Source organism: Triturus cristatus, chromosome 1_1 (assembly GCF_964204655.1).
Source record: "Triturus cristatus chromosome 1_1, aTriCri1.1, whole genome shotgun sequence".
Classification (NCBI taxonomy): Eukaryota; Metazoa; Chordata; class Amphibia; order Caudata; family Salamandridae; genus Triturus; species Triturus cristatus.
Genome location: NC_140579.1, coordinates 465,332,953 through 465,358,148, shown reverse-complemented (window position 1 = coordinate 465,358,148; position 25,196 = coordinate 465,332,953). Strand labels below are relative to the sequence as shown.

The following is a 25,196-nucleotide window of genomic DNA, read 5'->3' as shown; positions in this document are numbered from 1 at the left end:
GGGGTCAATCTCCATTGGCTCTGTGTTACTAACTATGTGGCATCTGACTTTATGGTGTTTTAGGAACATATGTACCCCTCTGGTAATGTGTGCTTATTGAGGCCAATCTCTCTGGACCATTGTGGTGTCGCTGCACCTATTTGTAGGTATGCTCAGGGTTTCCTGTTTGCATGTTTGTCTGCCAGCTATGTGCCACCCCAGCTGTGACCTGCCAACCAGTAACCTCAGGCCTGGGTCTCAGAGCCTGCCTGACCATGTATTTCTGGTCAGAGTTGACAGAGTTTATAATGGGTGAATACGATATTAGAGATACAATTTAGTTGTCATACATACATGTACTATTAAACATATTAACACTGACCTTCTCAATATCAACAACCACATACACACCGTGTTCTCTTGGGAATCCTTCTCAATGAGACCCGTGGGGTGAAATTTGAAATCCCATATTACCCGAACCCATACTTTGCATCCTCTTAAAGACTTAACAAGTGAATTCACTTGTGAACCCTGAACACCCACACACATACCTTGTTATATTCCATATAGGTACTCCAATAGAGGCTCAGGTAACATCGTAACCTTTCACCTATACTCTCCCCCTACATTACACAAAACAGTTCTTAGGGACTGACCTTTTTACCTAGATACAACAATGCACACAGAACGCGGGATTTTCCCTGGTCAAAAGCCTCATACATTATGCATGGGTATTCTTGAAAACTCAGCAGGACTATCATCTCCTGTATAATAACTATGTATAAAGTTCATTCCCGATGTCATCCTCAGTCCGACAAGTGGCAAGCAAGGTAGAACCCCCTGGGAGACCTGTGGGTATATAAACATCACATCTTGCTGGGACAAAGAGGAGATCAGGACTTCCCTGCCGACACACTGACGCGAGACGCTGAGGCTCCTGCATGCAGATACTCCAGCTCGCAGTGGTCTAACATCCCTTGCGGGGTGTCCAACTCGAGACCAAGAGGGGGTCCCACAGTCTCTCACTTCAGGTAATGGGGTTGACTTTATCCTAGAGGGATTCTTGGCTTAACACTTACATACATGCTAGATTCACAGGGTACATCTAGTTAGGGTAGCATCGTAGGAGTACACATTTTATGGTCATGTATTTTATATACTTGCCTGTTTTCATGGTTATAGAAAAATGGTAGGAATCTACCATCCTTTCACTTTCTTAGAGCTTCTAATCTTTTATATCTGTTACGGTCTAATGGTTGTTTCAGCACTCCTATTTTACACTAGAATGACGCTGGTTCAATAAATACTTATTGCAAAACGTCTCCACCATTTATTCTGTATATCTCTCTGAGACAAAGTGAGCACGAGTGACTGAGCAAAAAGTAGTACACTGCTTCCACAGTCCTGAGGAATCAGGGTTGTCATGTTCGGTAGTTGCCAAGAACTATTCTCTCCTTGGTAAGAGGAGTTTCTACTGGCACTGTGAGCTAGTTGGTACAAAAGGCCAACATACCCGGTGGGGGTGTTTAGAATCAGTCTGACACCAATCCTACAGTGTATGTTGTCTAAACGCGCAGACCCTATATAGGTTTTCTAGGAACTACACGACAACCTTGTGTTACTCTACACCTTTGTTCTCTGTCGAATACACATCCTTTTTACAGCACAAAGCAACAGAAAGAACGGCAGTGGCCTGCGATCACCGCACTCCATTTGTCCAGTTACTTAAAAAGTGCTCACTCTTAGGGTCAATTATTACAAAGACCCGAGATTAACAAAATGGATAATTACAGGAGTGAGGAGCACAGTAACCATAGGTGTTGCTAAGAGTCCCACACACTTTAGGCATAGAGCGTGTGGGACTCTTTTAGCAACACCTATGGTTACTGTGCTCCTCTACTCCTGTAATTAACCATACTTTTTACAGCCTTCTCCTTCAGGACCCACAGGATGCATTATGATTCGTAAACGTACATATTGCCCTTCAATAGTCTCTTATATGGACCTACAGGGTGCCTTGAGACCCCTTGAAATCCACAAACATTCCTTCTGCTCTTCTGGAGCCTCTTCGATGGGATGCAGAGGGCGACGTGTGATCACTGAACACCCGCACACATCGCTTTTGGTCTCGAGCTGCCTCGGTGTGTCTCACCAAGTGACTTATTGATCTATGAATATCACAGACATATCTTGTGCGCTTCAATCACAGTTTCAGAACATCCACACACACCTTGTACTCCTCCTTAGGTTCCTCACAGTGGGACTGTGAGATCCTTGAAGGTCCACAGACATACCCTGTGATCTTCAATTGTAGTACCAGAACACACACCGTGTGCTCCTTTGCAGGATCCTCAATGGGGCTCACAGTAGGACTCTATGATCCCTCAAGGCCCACAGACATACCTTGTACTCCTCTGCAGCCTCTTCTACAGGAGTCACTGAGTGAGTTTTATGCTCGTTGGACTCCCGGCAGACCAAGCATATTAACCTCTGATCCTCTGCACAGAACAGCTTCAGTTTCTCATCATGTTTCTCGCACATATTCTGCCCCTGTGGCTTCACTGGGGACAGGTGAAGCTGTTTTAACATATCCACGATGTTCCCGAGTTGTTTGTTGGGCCGGAGGTTTTTCCCAGAAGATATTTCCCTGCACTGTGGACAGGGGAAGTTTCCATCTCTTCCCTCCCAGGTCTGAGTGATGCAGGAGCGGCAGAAGTTGTGCCCACAATCTATAGTCACTGGATCAGTGAACCATTCCAAACAGATGGAACACGTGGCCTCTTCCTGGAGGTCCACAAGCTGAGTTGCTGACGCCATGTTGCAGAAACGAGAAAGTTAAACTAAGTTTCTTTTCTCTTCTTTTTAAAAGTGGGTGAGACGGCGCCATTGTGGCGCAGCGTGGGCTGGGATTGGCTGACAGTTGACAGGCTTTCCATTGGTTGCTGTGGATGAGCAGCATCATTGTGGATTGGCTAATAGTCTGCTGGTTTCCATTGGTTGATGCTGAGGACAAGTTAGGCTCTAGTTTAGTAGAGAGTCTGCCGGGTGCCATTGGTTGGTTAAATCTCAGCGCACACTCGGATTTGCTGGTAGCCTGAATGTTCCTATAGGCTTTTATTGGTTGACAGCCTGCTGGCTCCCATTGGTTGATGCTGAAGATGTGATGTAACATAGCCTCGTAAACACTCCTGTAACTTGTTACTTCACGTTGTGCTTTTTAATTTTTTTTTTGTTGCATATTTATATAGCGCGAACTCGACCCGAAGGTATTGGAGCGCTTTACATAGCACCGTATTTACATTACACATTCAGGCACGGGGAGAGTGATTTACCCAGAATCACAGGATGTGGACGCGACCTCGAGGCTCGAACCCTGGTTTCCTGCACCAAAGTCGGCAGCGCAGCCGACGGAACGTAAAACATACAAGCATTTGCAATGCAATAGGTCTCGCATTTATAAGAGTTTGAGCTATTGGCATTGTAAAATTACAATGCCTTTTATTTATGTTTTGGTTTTAAAACAAATAAAAGGCATTGTCATTTACAATGTCAGTAGCATAAACTCGCATAAAAGCAGTGTGTGGAGTGCAGCAGTGTGCGGCGTGCAGCAGTGTGCGGCGTGCAGCAGTGTGAGGCGTGCAGCAGTGTGCGGCGTGCAGCAGTGTACGGCGTGCAGCAGTGTACGGCGTGCAGCAGTGTTTCGTGTAGCAGTGTGAGGCATGCAGCACTGTGACGTGCAGCGGCGTGCAGCAGTGTGCGGCGTGCAGTAGTGTGCGGCGTGCAGGAGTGTTTTGTGTAGCAGTGTGAGGCATGCAGCACTGTGGCGTGCAGCGGCGTGCAGCATTGTGCTGCGTGCAGCAGTGTGCCGCGTGCAGCAGTGTCGTGCAGCATGCAGCAGTGAGTAATGCAGCAGTGTGCAGCAGTGTGCGGCGTGCAGCAGTGTTTCGTGTAGCAGTGTGAGGCCTGCAGCACTGTGGCGTGCAGCGGCGTGCAGCAGTGTGCGGCGTGCAGCAGTGTGCTGCGTGCAGCAGTGTCGTGCAGCATGCAGCAGTGAGTAATGCAGCAGTGTGTGGCGTGCAGCAGTGTGCCGGTTGCATCAGTGTGTGCCGTGCAGCAGTGTGTGGCGTGCACCAATGTTTCGTGTAGCAGTGTGTGGCGTGCAGCAGTGTGCGGCGTGCAGCAGTGTGAGGCATGCAGCAGTGTGTGGCGTGCAGCGGCATGCAGCAGTGTGAGGCGTGCAGCAGTGTGAGGCGTGCAGCAGTGTGAGGCGTGCAGCAGTGTGAGGCGTGCAGCAGTGTGAGGCGTGCAGCAGTGTGTGGCGTGCAGTAGAGACACGTGGAGGGTGAGGAGAGACACGTGGAGGGTGAGGAGGAGACACATGTGGAGGGTGAGGAGGAGACACATGTGGAGGGTGAGGCGGAGGGTGAGGAGACACGTGTGGAGGGAGAGGAGAAACACGTGTGAAGGGTGAGGAGAGAAACGTGTGGAGGGTGAGGAGAGACGTGGAGGGTGAGGAGAGACACGTGTGGAGGGTGAGGAGAGACACGTGTAGAGGCTGAGGAGAGACACGTGTGGAGGGTGAGGAGAGACACGTGTGGAGGGTGAGGAGAGACACGTGGAGGGTGAGGAGAGACACGTGGAGGGTGAGGAGACACGTGGAGGGTGAGGAGAGACACGTGTGGAGGGTGAGGTGGAGGGTGAGGAGAGAGACGTGTGGAGGGTGAGGAGAAACGTGTGGAGGGTGAGGAGAGACATGTGGAGGGTGAGGAGAGACGGGTGGAGGGTGAGGAGAGACGTGTGGAGGGTGAGGAGAGACACGTGGAGGGTGAGCAGAGACACGTGTGGAGGGTGAGCAGAGACACGTGTGGAGGGTGAGCAGAGACACGTGTGGAGGGTGAGGAGAGACACGTGTGGAGGGTGAGCAGAGACACGTGTGGAGGGTGAGGAGAGACACCTGTGGAGGGTGAGGAGAGACGCGTGTGGAGGGTGAGGAGAGACACGTGTGGAGGGTGAGGAGAGACACGTGTGGAGGGTGAGGAGAGACACGTGTGGAGGGTGAGGAGAGACACGTGTGGAGGGTGAGGAGAGACACGTGGAGGGTGAGGAGAGACCTGGAGGGTGAGGAGAGACACGTGGAGGGTGAGGTGGAGGGTGAGGAGAGACAGAGGTGGAGGGTGAGGAGAGACGGAGGTGGAGGGTGAGGAGAGACGGAGGTGGAGGGTGAGGAGAGACGGAGGTGGAGGGTGAGGAGAGACGGAGGTGGTGGGTGAGGAGAGACGGAGGTGGTGGGTGAGGAGAGACCGAGGTGGTGGGTGAGGAGAGACCGAGGTGGAGAGTGAGGAGAGACGGAGGGTGAGGAGAGACCGAGGTGGAGGGTAAGGAGAGACCGAGGTGGAGGGTAAGGAGAGACCAAGGTGGAAGGGAATCAGAAGTGGAGGAGAGAGAGAGGTGGAGGGTGAGGAGAGACAGTGGTGGAGTGGGGGGGAGGGGAGGATATCACTTTTACTTCCTCTCCTAGTGTAAGGTAACGCCCCCACCCCACAGGCCCTGCCGGGGCCGAGAGTAGATCACTGTTCGCATCAGCCGTCACCCGAGACCGCTCCGTACTTGTTGGTAAATAGAAGTTCACTATCTGTTGATAATGGGATTCACTTGGGGGGCTGACTTACCTCCTCCACCCCCAGGGCCAACACTGAGAAGGCATAAGAGACCTGGTGCTGCCTATGCTGCAGTACTGCGAGAGAGAGGGATGGGGGGGCGGGCAGAGGAAGAGGAGTGGGGTTAGAGAAGGGACAGGTGGGGAGAGAAAGTGGAGAGAAGGGACAGAGACAGAAAAGGAGCAAAAAAAGAATTAGAGAGAGTAAAGAGGAGAGTTGGGGAAAATGAAAACATTATGAGAGAACATGTAGCAAAGAGGTGGAGAGAGAAGATGGGAGAGAGTAAGGACGCAGCCAAGAGATAGGGCAGAGACAAAAAGAATCGAAACAATACAAAAGTATTTTCCAAACTCGTAAATAACCACGGGCCAAACAACTGATCTGCAATGAAGCATCCGAATCCGGTATATCATGACGTTAACCATGCAATAAAAAATAAATTTAAAAAAAATGAAAAAAACAAAAACACGTATACACCATGTTGACCCTTTTCCATGCAACGTATTCTAAAACGCCATTCTCATTCATACATTCACAGCAAACCTGTTCACAAGAGTGACAGAAAATGTGGTATTAGTGTTACATTTTTGTTTACATCCATACTCGCCCACTTATGCAATTAAAGGATTCATGACCACACGGTTAAACAAAACGTACTGATTGGCCTTGCCGTGAAGGAGAAACACGTGTTGACACACACTCCCGATCTGTGAAACGTTCACCCCACTTTCTCGAAATTGAAACCAGTGCATGTGTCCGACGAACTTTCCTGACGCTTATCTGAATGCACCAGTGGCAGAAGATAGTCACCATCTTGCAACAACACAATTAAAGGGAGGCATGTCTGTCTCTCCCCACCGCCACATGTCTCTGAGTCTTACTGTCTTATGCGAGATCTCCCTCTAGGAGAGCTGACACCGACTCTTCCCCTGAGACAGTACGGGAGATACGTGTGTGTGCATAGTGTGTGTGTCTATATGTATATATGTGTATGCATGTGTGTGTGTTTGTATGTGTATATGTTTGTGTATGCATGTGTGTGTTGGTGTGCAAGTATGGGTGTGTCATTGTGTCTTCATGGATGTGTACACATATGTTTGTGTGTATACCTATGTCTGTGTATGCATGTTTGTGTGTTTGTATCTGTGTTTGAGTATGTTGGTGTGCGTGCTTGTTTATATGTGTATGTGGGGTTGGTGTGTTGGTGTGCATGTATATGCATATGTTTATGCATGTCTGTGTGTGTTTGTATATGTTCATTTGTGTGTGTAAATGCATGTGTGTGTCTGTATGTGTGCATAGTTGTGTATGCATGTGATCAGAGGGAAGAGTGCACTTGAGGGCAAAGAGGAAAACATACAGGGAAGAGTATGTGAGGGCAGAGAGAAAAATACAGAGGGAAAAGCACGTGAGGCCAGAGAGAAAAATACAGAGGGAAGAGTCCATGTGAGGGAGGAGAGAAAAATAGAGACGGAAGAGCTCATGTGAGAGCAAAGCGAAAAATACAGAGGGTAGGGCGCATGTTAGACCGGAGATAAAAACATAGAGGGAAGAGAGCATGTGAGAGCAGAGAGAAAAATATAGAGAGAAGAACACATGCGAGGGCAGCGAAAAAAATACAGAGCGAAGAGCACATGTGAGAGCATAGAGAAAAAATGCAGAGGGAAGAGTACATGTGAGGGAAGAGAGACAAATACAGAGGGAATAGCATGTGTGAGGAAAGAGAGAAAAATGGAGAGGGAAAAGCACATGTGAGGGCAGAGTGAAAATACAGAGGGAAGAGCATATGTGAGGACAAAGAGAACAAGTACAGGCTATGCCAAGCGGAAGTGATCGCGTTTGCGACCAAACATCAAAGCGGCGAAAGTGAAAGTAATCGAGCAGAGCATCAAAGGGCTGGGTGAGAAGGGAGGGGGGAATGCAAGGGTCAAAGCGGCTAAAGTGAAAGTAATCGAGCAGAGCATCAAAGGGCTGGGTGAGAAGGGAGGGGGGAATGCAAGGAGCAGAGGAGCAGCTGTGCACGTGCACGCCATCGTGCACTCAAGCCCTAGGCCAGCAAAACCATGTGGGTAGCACTTTTGAAAGCCCACTTACAAAATGTCTCAAAGAGACAGCTTTCGCTGTCTCAGCGAGACCTAAAAACGGAGGAAGACTTTTAAGACAATGGGAAAGGGAAAAAGACTTGTAGAATAAAAAAAAATAACGAGTGGATTAATAATGAACGAATGGGCTAGAACTGAAAAAATAAACACAAGTGTCAGAGAATTAAAGAAGAAACTACATGCGAGGAAGAAGAATTTTTTTTATAAATATCGCCATAATAGGGAAAAGCTGTGACAATGAGGAGGTGAAACTAAAAGGTCAAGAAAAGGAAAACAGTAGAAGAAAGAAACCGTTTTGTTTAAAAAATATATATATATATATATATACAAAAAGTTTTACTGAGTTTGTTAGCACACTGCACCAGGGCTGGACTGGGAACTAGAGGCAGCCCTGGCAAATGTTGTCTTGCCAGCCCCCATACTCAGACCCCTCAGGATACTGTGGCATAGATTTCCAAATTTAGCGGCACAAGAATGGAAATTATGCGGCATTTTTGTGGCACTTTATTTTACTAGTCATTATTTCTTTCAGCCTTAAATCAATGGAAACTGTTTAAAAAGAGTATTTTACTTTGAAATAGGTATGTTTAAAGTGTCTGAGAGGTTTTTTGCTATAGTCTAGCAAAGGTTAAAAAAAGCACAATAGCACAGGGAGACCTCAGAGACACCCATGACCATGAAGATTTCAGATATCACTGCCCATTGAGACATCGGAGGCACCCCAGATCTGGGAGATGTCAGAGACACCTCTGACCATGGAGACGTGAGAGACACCTCAGACCTTGGAGATGTTGCTCTTTTTCGACAAAGCTTGCAGATGGTGCACAAACGTTTTTAAGCACCAATGTCACTTAAACGACATACATTGGCTTAACCCCTTCTGTGCCACGCCCTTTCCCCCTCCTGTGCCGGGCGTTTTATTAGTGGGTGGGGTTCATGACGAGATAGTCTCGTCATGGGCACAGCGCGACCGTGCTCCATGACGAGACTATCTCGTCATGGTCACTGAAGAGGTTAACTCTGAAATGCCTCAAGAGAGAAGGTTTGGAAGTGCAAGTGTCACTAAAACAGCAGACGTTGACTAGTAGAGGGTCCAACAAGCAAACACCGGAGAACACACAAGCCAGCACTTGAGTTCATAGCTGTCAAGGTTTCAAATTGCTTTTGTGTGACATTTCCATATTTTCAGTGTAATTATGAGTCATCATCATCATCATCAAATCCTTTATTCGATATTTAAAAAATATCATAAAAGTACAATAATACAAAAAAAAACATTTTTAAAAAAACTTCATTTCAATACATTCTGGTTACATTTGGGCATCACAAAGTTACACTTGACCTCAATTCATTCAACTTTGCCCCCTAGTATTCCTAAGTCTTATTGCAACTTTAATAAAATTCATAATACAAGCCAATGTCAATGGATTTTCAGACCTTTGTAAATATAAAAGAGCGACCATGGCATGTCTGAACTTCATTTGTTTTAGGATCCTTTGTAAAAAGCTACGCCTGGGTACCGAATAAAAAGGGCATAATAAAACAAAGTGAAGGGTATCCTGCGGAGACCTATTGTCGCAGCCGCAGGTACCCTTCTGCTCAACTGTAACAGTAAAACCAGGTGGATCAGCCAGCAGGTGATGTAAGAGATTGAGCCTGAATCGAGTGATTAAAAACCTATCCTGTGCATTATGCATAAGGGCAAGGTACGGTTCCATACCTTCTACTGACTTTACCATACTATGAGCACGCACCGAAGGCTTACTTTCTTCAAGAACCGCTCTCCGTGCAGCTTCTTTTGCATAAAAACTTCTTTGAGTTCTAAGCCTGTCCTCTGGGGTTATTGTTATTGGATTGAAAAAAAGGTCCTTACAACCTAATCCCTCCAGAACAGTCCTTACATATTTCAACCATGGAATGCACATTCCCTTATCTCTATCCATGCAGTCTCTGATTATTTGTCTGCTCAAACCTGCCTCCGTATTGGACCAAATTTTTAGCCAAGCCATGAGAGGTCCGACCTTAATCAGGTCCTCCATATGTGCCCTTCCCGGTTCAGCGTGAGTAATATGGGCCGATATACATTGTGAGGTTGGAGGATCTTCCTCAAGAATTTGTTCTCTTCAATCTGTAATTGCTGAGTGCATGCAAAACCCCAAACCTCAGCCCCATACATTACTTTAGGGCAGCAGATTGAGCCGTATAGGTGCATGACCTGTTCTGGGGACCACCTGCCCAACCTGCGGCCGAAGTTCATTATGGCCCCTGTGGATCCTATTAATTTTGAGGCCCGCTCTTCGATTAAAAATTTAAAATTCAAAAGCCCATCGAAAAGTAAACCCAGGTAGGAGAAGGTCTTCATCTGTTCCATATTGTGTGTGCCTATCTTATATAGGAACTTTTTACAAGGTTTAGATCCAGCCAGTAATACATAGGATTTAGTTAAGTTGACCGACAGATCTTAACTGGCCATAAAACTCACAAACCCATCTATCAAACTCTGAAGGCATTTTGGTGTGCGGGCTAAGAGTACCGCATCGTCAGCATACAACAACATGGGGACCGATCGGGACCCTATTCTAGGGGTATCTGCATTCAGTTTGCGTAATGCCTATTCTAGCTCGTTTATGTACAGTGAGAACAGGAACGGGGCCAAAATACCTCCCCGTCTCACCCCGCTGGTGCAAGAGAAGGGTGCCGTAGTCTCACCATCCATTTTAAAGCGCACTTTAGCAGCGGTGTTCCAGTGGAGTGCTCTTAAGATGTCAACTAGGCCCTGATCTACCCCTAGTCTGATCATCAGATCCCAGAGCTTTTCCCTGTTGACATGATCAAAAGCAGATGAGAGATCCATGAACCCCAAATATACAGCCTGGTCGCTTGCGATGGTATATTTAGCCACTAATAAGTAAAGGTTCAGACACTGATCTGTGGTTGATTTTGCAGTCCTGAACCCATATTGCAAGTCCGAAATTATTTGGTGTTCTTCAGCCCAATCTAATAGTCGGTTTAAGACTACTCGGCCCAAAACTTTGGCCATCACATCAATTAAAGATATGGGTCGGTAGCACTTCGGGTCATCCTTTTTTCCTTTTTTGAAAATTGGGACAATTATAGCCTCGGACCAGGATCGTGGCATGCCTGTTGCGATAGCTGTGTTTATTACCCTTGTTAGGATTGGGGCCCAGAGATCAACCCTGCTTAGATAGAGGTCTGGCGGAATTCCGTCCGGACCAGGAGCTTTGTTGTGTGTCAACCCTTGGATGCCCACTACCATCTCCTCCAATGTAAATTCGATTTTGGACACCAGTGGGAAGAGTCTCCAATTGCCCCTCAGATTCTCAGGTGAGTGATTATACAGTAACACAAAATGGTCAGACCATTGCTCTGGGAGAATAGTTGTGCCAATTACTGGGGCAGCAGTGTCCTGGAAACAAGGTTTATTTATTATTTTCCAGAATGCGCTAGAATCCCGTAGATCTTCCCATACCTGTAATTGGAGTGCCAGTTTCCTTTGTTTAATTGCTTTTTTATATGCAATCCTGCATTGTGCAATGCGTGTCTTATCTCTAGGGACTGTCTATAAACTTTCTTTTAATTCTTTGTGGGCCCGGGAACAATTTTTATCAAACCATATAGGGGAGGAATTAACTTCCACTTTAGAGGTTGATTTTAATAGGCCATCTATGAGATGAGCCACAGACTCGAAAACTTTGACCACAACAGGACCCTCCATTGAGGGGTCTAAGCAAATCCCAATTTTTTCTTTACCTTTCACCATTAAGGATCTATGAAAGGTATCCCCATCCACTTTTGCCCATCTGAGACGTCTCCCTTGGTCAGTTGACCTCACTGTGCTGATTGCCTTATGCACTTTCTCCACATTGCGGGAGGACCAGTTCTTAATCTTTAATACTAGTGGATTGTGGTCACTGAATATGCTCCATTCAATGTCTGCCTCATTTATCCAGTCCCAGAATAGATGAGACACCACTATATATGGAGCAATTACATCTTCCCTTAAAAGTTGGAGTGACTTCACAGTCATCTTTGGGACCCACTAGGTCTAATGTGTGCCTTAACGCATGATTTTTCAGGACCCTCTCTAGTTCCAACCCTTCTGGGGTATGTTCAAAATGCGGCCCTTTCACCAGTGTGCAACCAGACCAAACGCCCTCCAGCAAACTTAAATTCGGGTACAAATGACAATTTAAATCTCCCATCAAAACCACACACGGTGCCATAGCTGTCTTCCTCTGATCCAGCTCCCGAGTCATGCATCTATCAAGGTCATGTATTATTTGCCCCTTCCCACTCCCTGCTATGGCGTTATAAACATTGATCAGGATGATATTGAGCTTGCTTGTATGAAGCCTGATAGCTTGTAGATTAGTTGATTTCCAGTTTAAATCAGTCCATACTCCTTCTAGCTGCAAATTCACATAGGTGATTAGCCCTCCCATTGCTCTTCCCGGGGCCAATTTCTGTGCGGGAACAAAAAAACACTTGTACCCTGCTAGGTGGAAGGGATTGTGGTCCACCACCCAGGTTTCCTGCAAACAAATTACATGGTATCTGATAATATATTGCCTCCACTCTTGGTTATAAAATTTGGAGGACAACCCAGCTATGTTCCATGAAACCATTTCAATCCCCTCATACAATTGACTCCCTTTCGGGCCAAGGTCGTTATGGATAGTGTGATCAAATGCACCCAAACTTACATCTATATCAATTACAGATATGGTCTGAACAGCTCGAGGTTGCTGTCTTTGTAGGGACACATGGGTTACTGCCTCAACAATCTTATCCTCCTGTATGCGTGCAGGACTACCCAACATATTTCCTATTATGCATTCAGTTACAGTAGATTTATCCTGGGACCTCCCCCGAGTTGGGTAGTGAGTGCAAATCTTGCTCGTTTTAGGGTGACTAAGAGTCATAGTTGCATAGATAGTTTGAGCAGTATCCAGTGCTGCAAGGGTTTGCTCAGCGTGATCTTTCGCCCCTTGTAGTCAATCCACCTCCTCCAGGGATGCGAGGGGATCAAACCTATTTCTCAGGGTTATTCTACCTTGATTCCCCGGAGGTACAGATGGTTTTGTTACATGGGAATTCTTGCCCCCCCAGGAACACTCAGTTGTGTCTTGATAGGCCCAGTTTCCGCCCAGTGTATTTCTTCCATTAGCGTAAAAGGACCCCAAAGGTAGAGAACTGATATTACTACTGTAAACAACCGGACCCCAGCTCAATATGTGATCTACTATTCTATAGTCTCTAAAGTTTACCACCACACAATCGCCTACTACATTCTTTTGCCTATTCCCTAGCCACCTTGCCCTTCTTACATGTAAAATTTCCCCCTGTGCGTCCCTCGGCAATGGCCTGTGCTTGTTCAACCAATGCGTGACTTTATTTTTAAGCTCGTCATGGGGTTCTATTTGACCAGGTTTTAATTCCGGGACCCCCGTGAGGATAATAACGTATGGGGCCACCTCTGGGGGTAAATTTATGCAAGGACCATTATTCACAAGCTTAATGGAAGGTGTTTTTCTAAATTGAGACGAGCCCAACAAATTCTGCGATGGTGGCAAATTTGCAGGGGCCGTATTCAAGGGAGGGCCTGTATGTGCTCTATCACTGTGTTGGTGGTTCGAGATTGGCAGTAATAATGGTCTTGTGTTGGCGTTAGAGGGCCCCACTGCCGGATTATCTTGTTGGGTAATAGGCATATTTTCATTGAGCTGCTCTTCCTCCGTAATTGTAGTTATTTGTGCAGTCAATGGGTTCCTGCTCATTGGCTCTGTAATGGAATTATTTGTCAGTTGAGGTAATGCATATTGCCTGCCCCTCCCCCCCTTGACTTTACTAAGGAGACAACTTTATCCAACCTGCTCAGAATTTGTTTTGTCTGAGCATTAATAAGTTGTTCAAAATGTAACTGTAGATTACTGATGATGTGGGACACCCACCCAGGAGGTGCCTGTGTGTCCTCTACTTGATCAGTACTATCTTCTGCAGCTACAACATCTGGGTTGTTGTGGGTCAGGCGAGTCCTAGCCTTTTTATAATCAGGTTTCTTCTTACTGTTCGGCTTTTTCTTGGAAACTCGTGTCTTAGCCTCTTTCCCGTTTACTTCTGAGCCCCTAATGGGAGTTGTCTGTACAGGGGAAATAATTGTCAGCGGGGTATCCAGAGGCGAGTCATAAATAGTCATTGGTAAATTGATATCAGGCGATGAGAGTCGACTCAGTTGGGGGGTTAATGAGAGGCGTCTTTCAGTACGTTGAATTTCATTAGAAACTTCGCCAATGGCCTTGAGCAACATTCTATCGATTGCAGTCTGCTGCGCAGGTCCTTGGGGGGGAATACCTTTAGAGTTGTTCGTGCGTTTTAGGTTTAAATGGCCCTTGTCACTCAATTTAGCAGATCGAGTTTGTACTTTTGCAGCCATTCTGCTTGTGCACTAGGATAGTGATGACACAACGTAACTGAAACGGGGTAATCCCTTGTAATGTATTTCCAGAGGGCACAATGATCGATTATTAACTATGTGGTGATAGAAGACCTCAAATGTATCTTTTACTGGTCCGTAACAACAAAACAGTCACATTCAACAACTGTGAGTGACACTTTCTCGTGAGTAAAATCGAGCAATCGGGCTGGACTGGTGGTGAGAAGTATTCGCCGGAGTTGTAGAAGCAATGCCAAGACGTTGATCCAGCGGGTTACCAATAACAAATATTCACACACCATATACTCACCTGGGCCCATTCATTCACACTACCTAGTAAACACCGCCGGGGTGACAGTTTACTCTTACTCAGATCCACTAATGGGTTAAAATTGACCTTTACCCTTTTCCTGATCGAAAGAGTAATGGCTTGTCAATGGACCAATATCGTAGTACTAGTTGAGGTAAGTATGACATTAATATAACTTTCTTAATCACCTGAAATGATCACAGACTCAGGAAGTTTTAAAATGTTTATCTAAATTTTGTTAATGAGTCACATACAATTTGCATAGCACTTAATCGATATTTCAAGGAGAAAGTTAATTTCAAGCTTATTCATCTAATAAGGAATCACAATGACAGTCCCTCAGAAAGTAGAGGATAGAGAGAGCAGTACAAGTTAAAATCACAGTCTTATAGTTACCTAAAGGTGTGAAAAGCAAACCCCTTGGCAAAGGAGTTGGGAAACGGTCTCCAGGACAGGTTGAAGGCCAAGACTTCAGGACAGGATTCAGGACAGGATAGATGACCTCTCAAGCACCGACGCCTGCTTCGCTCCCCTCTCTGACACTCTCTTCCTCCTCGTGGTTCTTCCGCGGATGTTCTTCTAAAAATTATAGGTTTTGCTCTAAGTTCTTCTTCTGCATTCTCTCAGCTCTCCGACAGCATCCTGGTCTCATAGCAACTCTGTCTTTCGATCTAACTAATTAACTAATTCTACAACTATTATACCTTTTCTACGCCCATGTACCTCCCATTAATGTTTCAATATTATGGGGCCACTAACTGATTGGACAGGGACGGGGGTTGATCCTCACACCATATTAACGTTTACTTAATTCCTTAAAGATCATTGTTCTAAATCCCACCCCATCATTTTGTATTAATTCTCTTTATTTCCCACCCACTTTCACATCGTTATTGATACAAATTGTATACAAAGTATGTAATATAGCCGGACATTCAGTCAACTTCCCAGGGTCTTGGCTGTCCTCCAAGTTGAATTCATCGCGTTTTAGTTCCCCCTTTGGTGCGCATGCGCTGGTCACATGACGCTCGAGCTTTAGTTAGCCAACCCAGGCCCAAAATACGAACTATTAGAAAGGTCAAAAAGAAACATATTAAAATCAGAAATAAATGATTTCACTGTATACCACCTACTTCTACTCTAACCCCAAGTACTTATAAAAGCTCTTCCCGCATTAGTAGCTTAGAAATAACACACGTTAGTTTCAGCAGTGCAAAGACTTAGCATGTGAGTAGCAAAGCGGCCATGTTAGAGCATCCTGCGCAGAAGCAGAAATTTCTCTCCAAGCAAAAAAAGACGTCACACCACGTGGACATGGTTGACATATGCGCAATAAAGTTCACGCATTTTAGCAGTCATCTTGGATTAGTCTCTGGTTACTTGTTAGTTAAAACACATAGGCAAGCGTCTTCTGGATACATACGTTTGTGTGGTGCGCTGTTAATGAACACATTACAATGTTTTAGTACGGGTTAGTAATTATTGTGAGCGGATTGCTTCTGAACAAGTCTCCTTGCTCCATCAATCCCCTCTCTGATGGCGTTTCTGAGCCATCAAAACTACCTAGAAATCAGATGCCAACTTTAGCATATCTCATTCACTTCCTCATTTATGTTCCTTCCTGTCTTGTCCTTTCCCTTCAATTTCTTGTAAAATTAGCTTTTTAATTCTTCTAGTTCAATTTCTTCAAATTTTCTTTTCTTTTCTTTGCCATTTATCTCATACGCTCTTTTCTTTCTACAACATTTGCACCATATCACTATTGTCAGCACTATTATTGTTATACCTACTAGTGGTACTAATATTTGACCTACAAGACCTTTTCCTATATTAGTAAACCAAGTACCTATTGATGCAATACTTTTTGTTAGTCTTTCCCATACACTATCAACTTCCAGTGGTTTTAGTTCTTTCTTAAGTTTAGTAATATTCTTTATATAGCTACCAATTTCCGTACTTTTATCCGGTATATATGTGCAACAATGTTGCATTTTCAACATTTTACAGCCTCCGCCCTCTTTTGCTAATAATATATCAAGAGCAAGTCGATTTTGCATAACCATAGACCTAATCGCAACCATTTCCGTATTAATCATAAGAAATCCTCCAGCAGTATCCGTTGATAAACAATCAACTACTGTAGATAATTGACATATTCTCCTCGAGTTCAGAATGACTCCCACAGGTATTAGTGCACCAAAAATATCACCTATGATTTCAGAAAAACTAGCCCTTTTACCACGTGTTTGTTCTCTACTGTTTTCATTGCTTCCAGTGGTTCTTTTAACGTGGTACACTTTTGGAAAAACGATTCCAAAATAACAGCTACCGTTCCACCGTGCAGGAAGCCTAAAGTAAGCCTTATTCCCGCACACAATATATTCCTGGGAAAACTTCAATCCATTCCTCCTTTTAATCCCCAACCTCCAAGAATTAAGAAATTATATTTGCACTCACTGGAACCAATAAATACATTGTTTATAATCAGTCTTTAATCTATGCAGACACATTTTCCCTGTCTTTACAAAATCTAGGGCCATCGCAGCATGAGTCTTGCCAGCTGTATAGATACCTTCCTTCCTAGCCCACGGTGGAATATGAGCCTTATGTTCAGAAGCCTGTGTCTCTTTCAAGACTTCTTTTATTTTCATTAATTTGTGGCACAATTTTGTTATTGTCGTCTTCAGTTTCCCTCTCTGTCTGACCTTGCTCAGGTTTTATTGTTGATGCTTCATTTGCCTGAACGTGTTCGTCTGCTATCTGACCCTGTTCAGGTTTGATATCTATTGGTTGTCCTTCTTCCTCCTGAACGTGTTCTTCTTGTCCTAACTGGTCCTGTTCAGGACTTACCGCACTTTGTTCTCCAGCAGCCTGAACGTGTTCTTCTAAACTTGTCTGTCCCTGCTCAAACTCTGTCATCTCATTGTCAGTTTGAGCCCAACTTTCACTCCTTATTTTCTCCCGCTCAGGTTCTCTGACAGTTTCAACCTCCCTATCCTGAGCTTGTTCTTCTTTACCTATCTGGTCCTGTCTAATTTCATCTAATCTAGGTCTGCTTCTTGTTTTGATAAAAACCTCTGGTATGTCAGCCACTGGTATCCAGTCCTGACTTGTGCTCGGTTGTTCTTCGTCAGCTATGTCAGTATCTACCAATTGGGATTCTTCAGCTGCACAACCTTCAGCTTCCTCACCTGTTGGGGTCGTTGAGGATTTACGTCTTCAGGAGCTGGTACTCTCTTAGTATGACTGGCATGTATCCAGTTAGGTATACCTGCACATTTCACTGCTGTATTTGTAACCAATATAACCTGACAAGGTCCGACCCACCTGTGTGATAAACACGTCTCTCTGGTGCGATTCTTCACTACCACCCAATCTCCGGGATTCAGATCATGCGCTTGATCAGGTTGCCTGGGGACTGCGTCTTCAACCTGGTGAGAGACAGAACGCACCAGGTCAGCCAATCCTTTGCAATAATCTAGCACCATATCATCAGTTATATTTAGCAGCATATGGCCTGGTACATAAGCTTGTCAAATTGCTCTTCCCATGACAATTTCATGGGGGCTCAATCCTGTATTCCTGTCGGGAATACTTCTGAGACCCATCAGAACAAGAGGCAAAGCATCTGGCCAATCCAAGGATATGGATGCAAACATTTTCATCAGTCTTGATTTTATTGTGCCATTCATTTGCTCAAACACTCCAGAAGCCTCTGGGCGGTATGCACAGTGCAATTTTTGCTCAATTTTAAATTCTTCACAGATTATTCGAATTACATCATTATTAAAGTTAGTTCCTCTATCTGATTCCAAAGTTACTGGAAAACCAAAACGAGGAATGTGCTCTCTCAATAATAATTTTGCAACAGTTATGCAGTCATTTCTTCTAGTAGGGTAAGCCTTCACCCACCTGGAAAACAAGCACACTATGACAAGTACATATTTCAATCCTCTGCATGCTGGTAATTGGATGAAATCTAACTGTAGCCTTACAAATGGGCCTTCTGCTTTCCCAATTTTTCCAAAACTGACTACTGTTTTCCTGCCTGGATTATTCAATTGACAAGTTAAGCACCTCTGGCAAAGGCTTTCTGCGGCAGCCCTAAACTTTGGAATGTACCAGCTTTGTCTGAAAAGTCTAATCATTGCATCTCTGCCTATGTGTGTGTGTCTCCATGATGCATTCTGGCCGTTTGTGAAACCATGCAGTCTGGCATGACTGGTCTGTCATCTGGGTAAATCCACACTTCATCACCTGCTCTCCTGGTGCAACCTATTTTAATCCAGATTTCCCTTTCACTCTCCTCTGCTTCATACTGCAACTGTCTCATTTCATCCCATGTTTCTGGTGTTGAACATAACATAAGTTGGCAGCTGATTCCTATTGTTTCAACCTTTCTGTTTACTGCCATTCTATTTCGGGCACAGTATTGAGCAATTTGGTCTGCATATCTGTTCCCAGCTACCACGCAGTCATTTCCTGACTGGTGAGTGGTACATTTTACCACTGCCAATTCTCTTGTTAATTGGATTGCCGCTAATAAATCCTTTACACATTTCCCATTTTTAATGGGGGATCTTGAAGAAGTTATGAAATCCCTCTGCATCCAGAGCTGGCCAAAATCATGCACAAACCCGTAACCATATTGACTATCTGTAAATATGATTACTTTCTCATTTTTTCCAATTTTGCAAACTTTAAATAAAGCGATCAATTCAGCTAACAGTGCAGATTTGACTCCTTGTAAATCGGATGCTTCGACTATTCCAGTAAGTTCGCAAACACAGGCATGAACCATCAACAAACAATTCACTATTAGGTTATTTGAGAGGAGTTTCCTGTATATCAGGACGTGGCTTGGTGCACAGTTCTGTGACATCCAAGCAGTCATGCTCTGTGTCATTCCTGACTTCGTCTCAAAGTGGGTCTGGTAATAACGTTGCAGGATTCACTGTGATGCACCTAATTACGGTCACATTCTCTGCTCCTAGAATTATTCTCTCATATTTAGTCATCCGACTAGGTGTGAGATGCTGAGTTCGTGTTCTTGTAAATGGAATCTCAACTGAATGTGGAACATACACTTTGACAGGATGTCCCATCACTATGGACTCGCTTTGGTCAATGCTCATACAAGTGGCAGCTACTGCTTTTAAAGAGCCAGGCAATGCTGCAGCCACAGGGTCCAATGTAGCAGAAAAATATGCTATTGGACGTCTACTCAGCCTGTATCTTTGTGTTAGGACTGAGAGTGCACAACTTTCTCTCTCATACCAGAATAATGCAAATTCCTTTGTATAGTCAGGCATGCCCAAGGCAGGTGCCTCACATAAAGCAATTCGCAGTTTTACGAATGCACTTGCACTTTCATCATCCCATTCCACTGTGTCCTTTGCGTTCTTCTTTGTTAACTGAATTAAAGGTTTTGCTAGTAATGAGTAAGGAGTTGGGAAACGGTCTCCAGGACAGGTTGAAGGCCAAGACTTCAGGACAGGATTCAGGACAGGATAGATGACCTCTCTAGCACCGACGCCTGCATTGCTCCCCTCTCTGACACTCTCTTCCTTCTCGTGGTTCTTCCGCGGATGTTCTTCTAAAACTTATACGTTTTGCTCTAAGTTCTTCTTCTGTGTTCGCTCAGCTTTCCGACAGCATCCCAGTCTCATAGCATCTCTGTCTCTCGATCTAACTAATTAACTAATTCTACAACTATCATACCTTTCTACGCCCATGTACCTCCCATTAATGTTTCAATATTATGGAGCCACTAACTCTGATTGGACAGGGACCGGGGTTTATCCTCACACCATATTAACTTTGATTTCCTTAAAATCCCACCTCTTCATTTTATATTCATTTTATTTATTTTCCACCCGCTTTCACATCGTTATCGATACAAATTGTATACAAAGTATGTAATTTAGCCGGACATTCAGTTAGCTTCCAAGGGTGTGCAGTGGGTCATGGCCTCGGCTGTCCTCCACGTTGACTTCATCACATTTTCCGTCCCCCTTTGGTGCGCATGTGCGGCTCACATGACGCTCGAGCTTTAGTTAGCCAACCCAGGCCCAAAATACAAACTATTAGAAAGGTCAAAAAGAAACATATTAAAATCAGAAATAAATGATTTCACTGTATACCACCTACTTCTACTCTAACCCCAATTACTTATAAAAGCTCTTCCCGCATTAGCTTAGAAATAACACACTATAGTTTCAGCAGTGCAAAGGCTTAGCAGGTGAGTAGCAAAGCGACCATGTTAGAGCATACTGCGCAGAAGCAGAAAATTCCCTAAAAGCAAAGAAAGACATCACAACACGTGGACATGGTTGACACATGCGCAATAAAGTTCCCGCATTTTAGCAGCCATCTTGGATTAGTCTTGGGTTACTTGTTAGTTAAAACACATAGGCAAGCGTCTTTTGGATACATATGTTTGTGTGGTGTGCTGTTAATAAACACATTACAATGTTTTAATACGGGTTAGTAATTATTGTGAGAGGATTGCTTCCGAACAAGTCTCTTTGTGAGGCCTTGCTCCATCAACATGCTGCAGGATTCTGTAGCTAGTTGATGGTAGTCTTTCTATGCCAGCTGGTCATTGCATAGGATTACTAATCATTCCTTCACTATGCCCAGGTGGATTTATGCTGGGGTGCAACCATACCTGCCTTTCTGGCTGGGTAGCAAAACACACAAAATGATGGACGGAATGTTGCACAATGGCAAAACATTCACCCCCAGTCACAGATCTGGGTTTAATCCATCGTTATTTTGCTCACCACACCACCCCAGTTCAGACATGGCCATATGCAAATCAGTCTTGACCCTGTGCCTCATGGGAACAGTCCAGCCCGAACTGCCAAGCCATGTCTTCCCTGGACCGGAATCAAGCATCCTAGGACCGGTTTCTGGCTATCAGCCATCATCAGCCAGGATAGCTTGACTCCAGTGGCATAGTGAGCACGGGACCCACGTCTGGGCATACCCTTCCCACATAGGGTGAACAGCAAAACACACAAAATGATGGACGGAATGTTGCACAATGGCAAAACATTCACCCCCAGTCACAGATCTGGGTTTAATCCATCGTTATTTTGCTCACCACACCACCCCAGTTCAGACATGGCCATATGCAAATCAGTCTTGACCCTGTGCCTCATGGGAACAGTCCAGCCCGAACTGCCAAGCCATGTCTTCCCTGGACCGGAATCAAGCATCCTAGGACCGGTTTCTGGCTATCAGCCATCATCAGCCAGGATAGCTTGACTCCAGTGGCATAGTGAGCACGGGACCCACGTCTGGGCATACCCTTCCCACATAGGGTGAACAGCAAAACACACAAAATGATGGACGGAATGTTGCACAATGGCAAAACATTCACCCCCAGTCACAGATCTGGGTTTAATCCATCGTTATTTTGCTCACCACACCACCCCAGTTCAGACATGGCCATATGCAAATCAGTCTTGACCCTGTGCCTCATGGGAACAGTCCAGCCCGAACTGCCAAGCCATGTCTTCCCTGGACCGGAATCAAGCATCCTAGGACCGGTTTCTGGCTATCAGCCATCATCAGCCAGGATAGCTTGACTCCAGTGGCATAGTGAGCACGGGACCCACGTCTGGGCATACCCTTCCCACATAGGGTGAACAGCAAAACACACAAAATGATGGACGGAATGTTGCACAATGGCAAAACATTCACCCCCAGTCACAGATCTGGGTTTAATCCATCGTTATTTTGCTCACCACACCACCCCAGTTCAGACATGGCCATATGCAAATCAGTCTTGACCCTGTGCCTCATGGGAACAGTCCAGCCCGAACTGCCAAGCCATGTCTTCCCTGGACCGGAATCAAGCATCCTAGGACCGGTTTCTGGCTATCAGCCATCATCAGCCAGGATAGCTTGACTCCAGTGGCATAGTGAGCACGGGACCCACGTCTGGGCATACCCTTCCCACATAGGGTGAACAGCAAAACACACAAAATGATGGACGGAATGTTGCACAATGGCAAAACATTCACCCCCAGTCACAGATCTGGGTTTAATCCATCGTTATTTTGCTCACCACACCACCCCAGTTCAGACATGGCCATATGCAAATCAGTCTTGACCCTGTGCCTCATGGGAACAGTCCAGCCCGAACTGCCAAGCCATGTCTTCCCTGGACCGGAATCAAGCATCCTAGGACCGGTTTCTGGCTATCAGCCATCATCAGCCAGGATAGCTTGACTCCAGTGGCATAGTGAGCACGGGACCCACGTCTGGGCATACCCTTCCCACATAGGGTGAACAGCAAAACACACAAAATGATGGACGGAATGTTGCACAATGGCAAAACATTCACCCCCAGTCACAGATCTGGGTTTAATCCATCGTTATTTTGCTCACCACACCACCCCAGTTCAGACATGGCCATATGCAAATCAGTCTTGACCCTGTGCCTCATGGGAACAGTCCAGCCCGAACTGCCAAGCCATGTCTTCCCTGGACCGGAATCAAGCATCCTAGGACCGGTTTCTGGCTATCAGCCATCATCAGCCAGGATAGCTTGACTCCAGTGGCATAGTGAGCACGGGACCCACGTCTGGGCATACCCTTCCCACATAGGGTGAACAGCAAAACACACAAAATGATGGACGGAATGTTGCACTGGGTAGTTGCATAGGGATTCAGGCCACACTCCAGCGTGGCGCTCTAATGTGGTGCTATGCTCACCTTCACTAAAGCCTCTCTCCGCTCATGGGCCCCGGCAAGTGGATGTCAGCAGGGTGGCCAAGTTTTCAGTATATGTATGTGTGACATTACAATATTTTGCATTGTGATTATGAGTGACATTTCATATCTTATGTGTGAAACTGAGTGACATTTTCACAAGCTGACTGAGCAAAGCAAATAGGCAACCCCATTTTGACGTTCCTGAGAGCTCTACTTAAGTTCAGACCCAAATCCTCTTTTCCCAGCCCAGACATTCTATGTAGTCTCTTTTCCAGTACCTTTAGGTAATCACTCTCTTCCATCCCTGAAAGATACTTTCTTTCATTCTCTCTTTGCCAACCCAACTCAATTTCCCTCTACACTATTCTTGTTTAAGTTTTCTCTCTTGCACACCATCCATCCAAAAATATAAAATTGTAGGGCCGTAGGCCCCCATGCATAGATAAGGAACACACAGACACTGGTAATTAGCTGGTAGACCTGGCCCAGGGCACGTGCACCAGGCCCCTTTTATTATCAGGGTCACTTGTCCTGTGACACCTGTGCTGGATGGGTGTGGGGTGGGATGTAAGGCAGCCCTCGGGGACTGGCAGGTAGCAAAACAACTAGACCAGTGACCAGCTGGTCACTACATCCCTTCAAAACTTTATTCAAAACTGGAACAACAGTCCAACCTGTGGGAGAGAATAAAACTATAAATAGGAACTTCCACTGAGCCTGTTCAGCTGCTTCCAGAAACAAAACAATGGTACGACTGCACCTAAGATCACCAGTTCTGCTTGGCCCAGTTCAGCATTGCCCTGTGGGTCCAGTCCTCCTTGGACTCAAGATGTGAAAGTAGGCACCAAACTGTCTCTCTGTACAGTTCTCTGTGATGGTGCAGGTGAAGTGATGGTGAATCTAGTAGATATTACATTTTCACCAATCAGTCCTGGTTGTTGTGGCATCTTCACACCTGCAGCATTGCTTCTCTCTACAGAATAGCGGAGTATTTGCAAACATCCCTCTCTCACCAGGATGCCCCTCTCGCAGATGTTCCCCTCTCACTGGATGTCCAGGAGGCCCTCTTCACCAGGATTCCACTGGACTGGGTGTACTTTGCCGTGTCACTCCAAAGCCACCCTCAAGCTACGTGAAGGAAGCGCTACGAGTCCCACCTTCAAGTCCTTCGCTCCACCTGGAGGGTAGCTGTTTCTTGATAGGGTTACTCTTGCCACTTAGCACAAGATCTTCATCTTCCTGGGACCTGCGGAGGAGCGGCTGTAGACTCATCTCTCATGGCGGGACCCACCTCACCGGAGTCCCAGAGGCCATTTCCACTGGGTCACCATGGTCTGCTGTGGAGTGGTCGGATACTCTCCTTCAGGACTTCTGAGCAGTCTCACTGTCCAGTCTCCTGTGCAACCCCAAAGGTGGATGTCACCAATGGTCCAGCTTGCTCGCCTCTGCCGTCACCAGGTTTGCTTGGCGTTACGAAGACTCCTGGATAGCTAGCCTCGCAAAGTGCCACCAATGTTGCCAAGGTACTGTGCTCTCTTCCAGATGTTCTTGCACTTAGTTGTCCTCTGTCTTGGGGTGTGCGAGTTGTCTGATCACACACTCCTCTCTTCTTTCTCTTCTTCTTGAAATTTGTTCTGCGGTGGCCTCATGCCACGTAATTTCCTTGTTCTGGTACTTTCACTTCGCAATGCGGTCTAGTCCCATCTGGCCTTGTACTTCTTCTCTGACCAGGCCTCTCCATGTGACGTGCACTTCACACAGGTCTCCCTGGCGTGGTCCTACCCCTAGAACAATGCATTCTCTTCGTTCGGTGGTCAAACCTGTCGGCGCTACAATCTTCCTTTCACATCTCGTCCTCGTTCTTCATTCTTCTCTGACCTCTCTTTGGTCCTCTTCACGGACCTCTCCTCAGTCATCCTGTCATCTTCTTGGACCTTTCTCCAGTCCTCGCTTCTCTGACCTCTCAC

General features: G+C 45.8%; 1 protein-coding gene across 3 annotated transcripts in view; it reads right to left on the bottom strand.

Moving 5' to 3' along the window:
• LOC146870431 (E3 ubiquitin-protein ligase TRIM39-like) overlaps positions 1 to 25,196 on the bottom strand; it is a 235,480-nt gene that overhangs the window by 110,595 nt on the left and 99,689 nt on the right. For 2 of the 3 annotated variants that reach the window (XM_085640912.1, XM_085640915.1), the window contains exon 1: positions 2,383 to 2,872. The exons of the other annotated variant lie outside the window; for it this stretch is intronic. In XM_085640912.1, coding sequence (XP_085497038.1) covers positions 2,383 to 2,796 — 414 coding nt within the window. In that variant the 5' untranslated portion in view covers positions 2,797 to 2,872. Of the gene's footprint in view, positions 1 to 2,382; positions 2,873 to 25,196 lie in introns of those variants that run through there. 3 annotated transcript variants of the gene reach the window in all.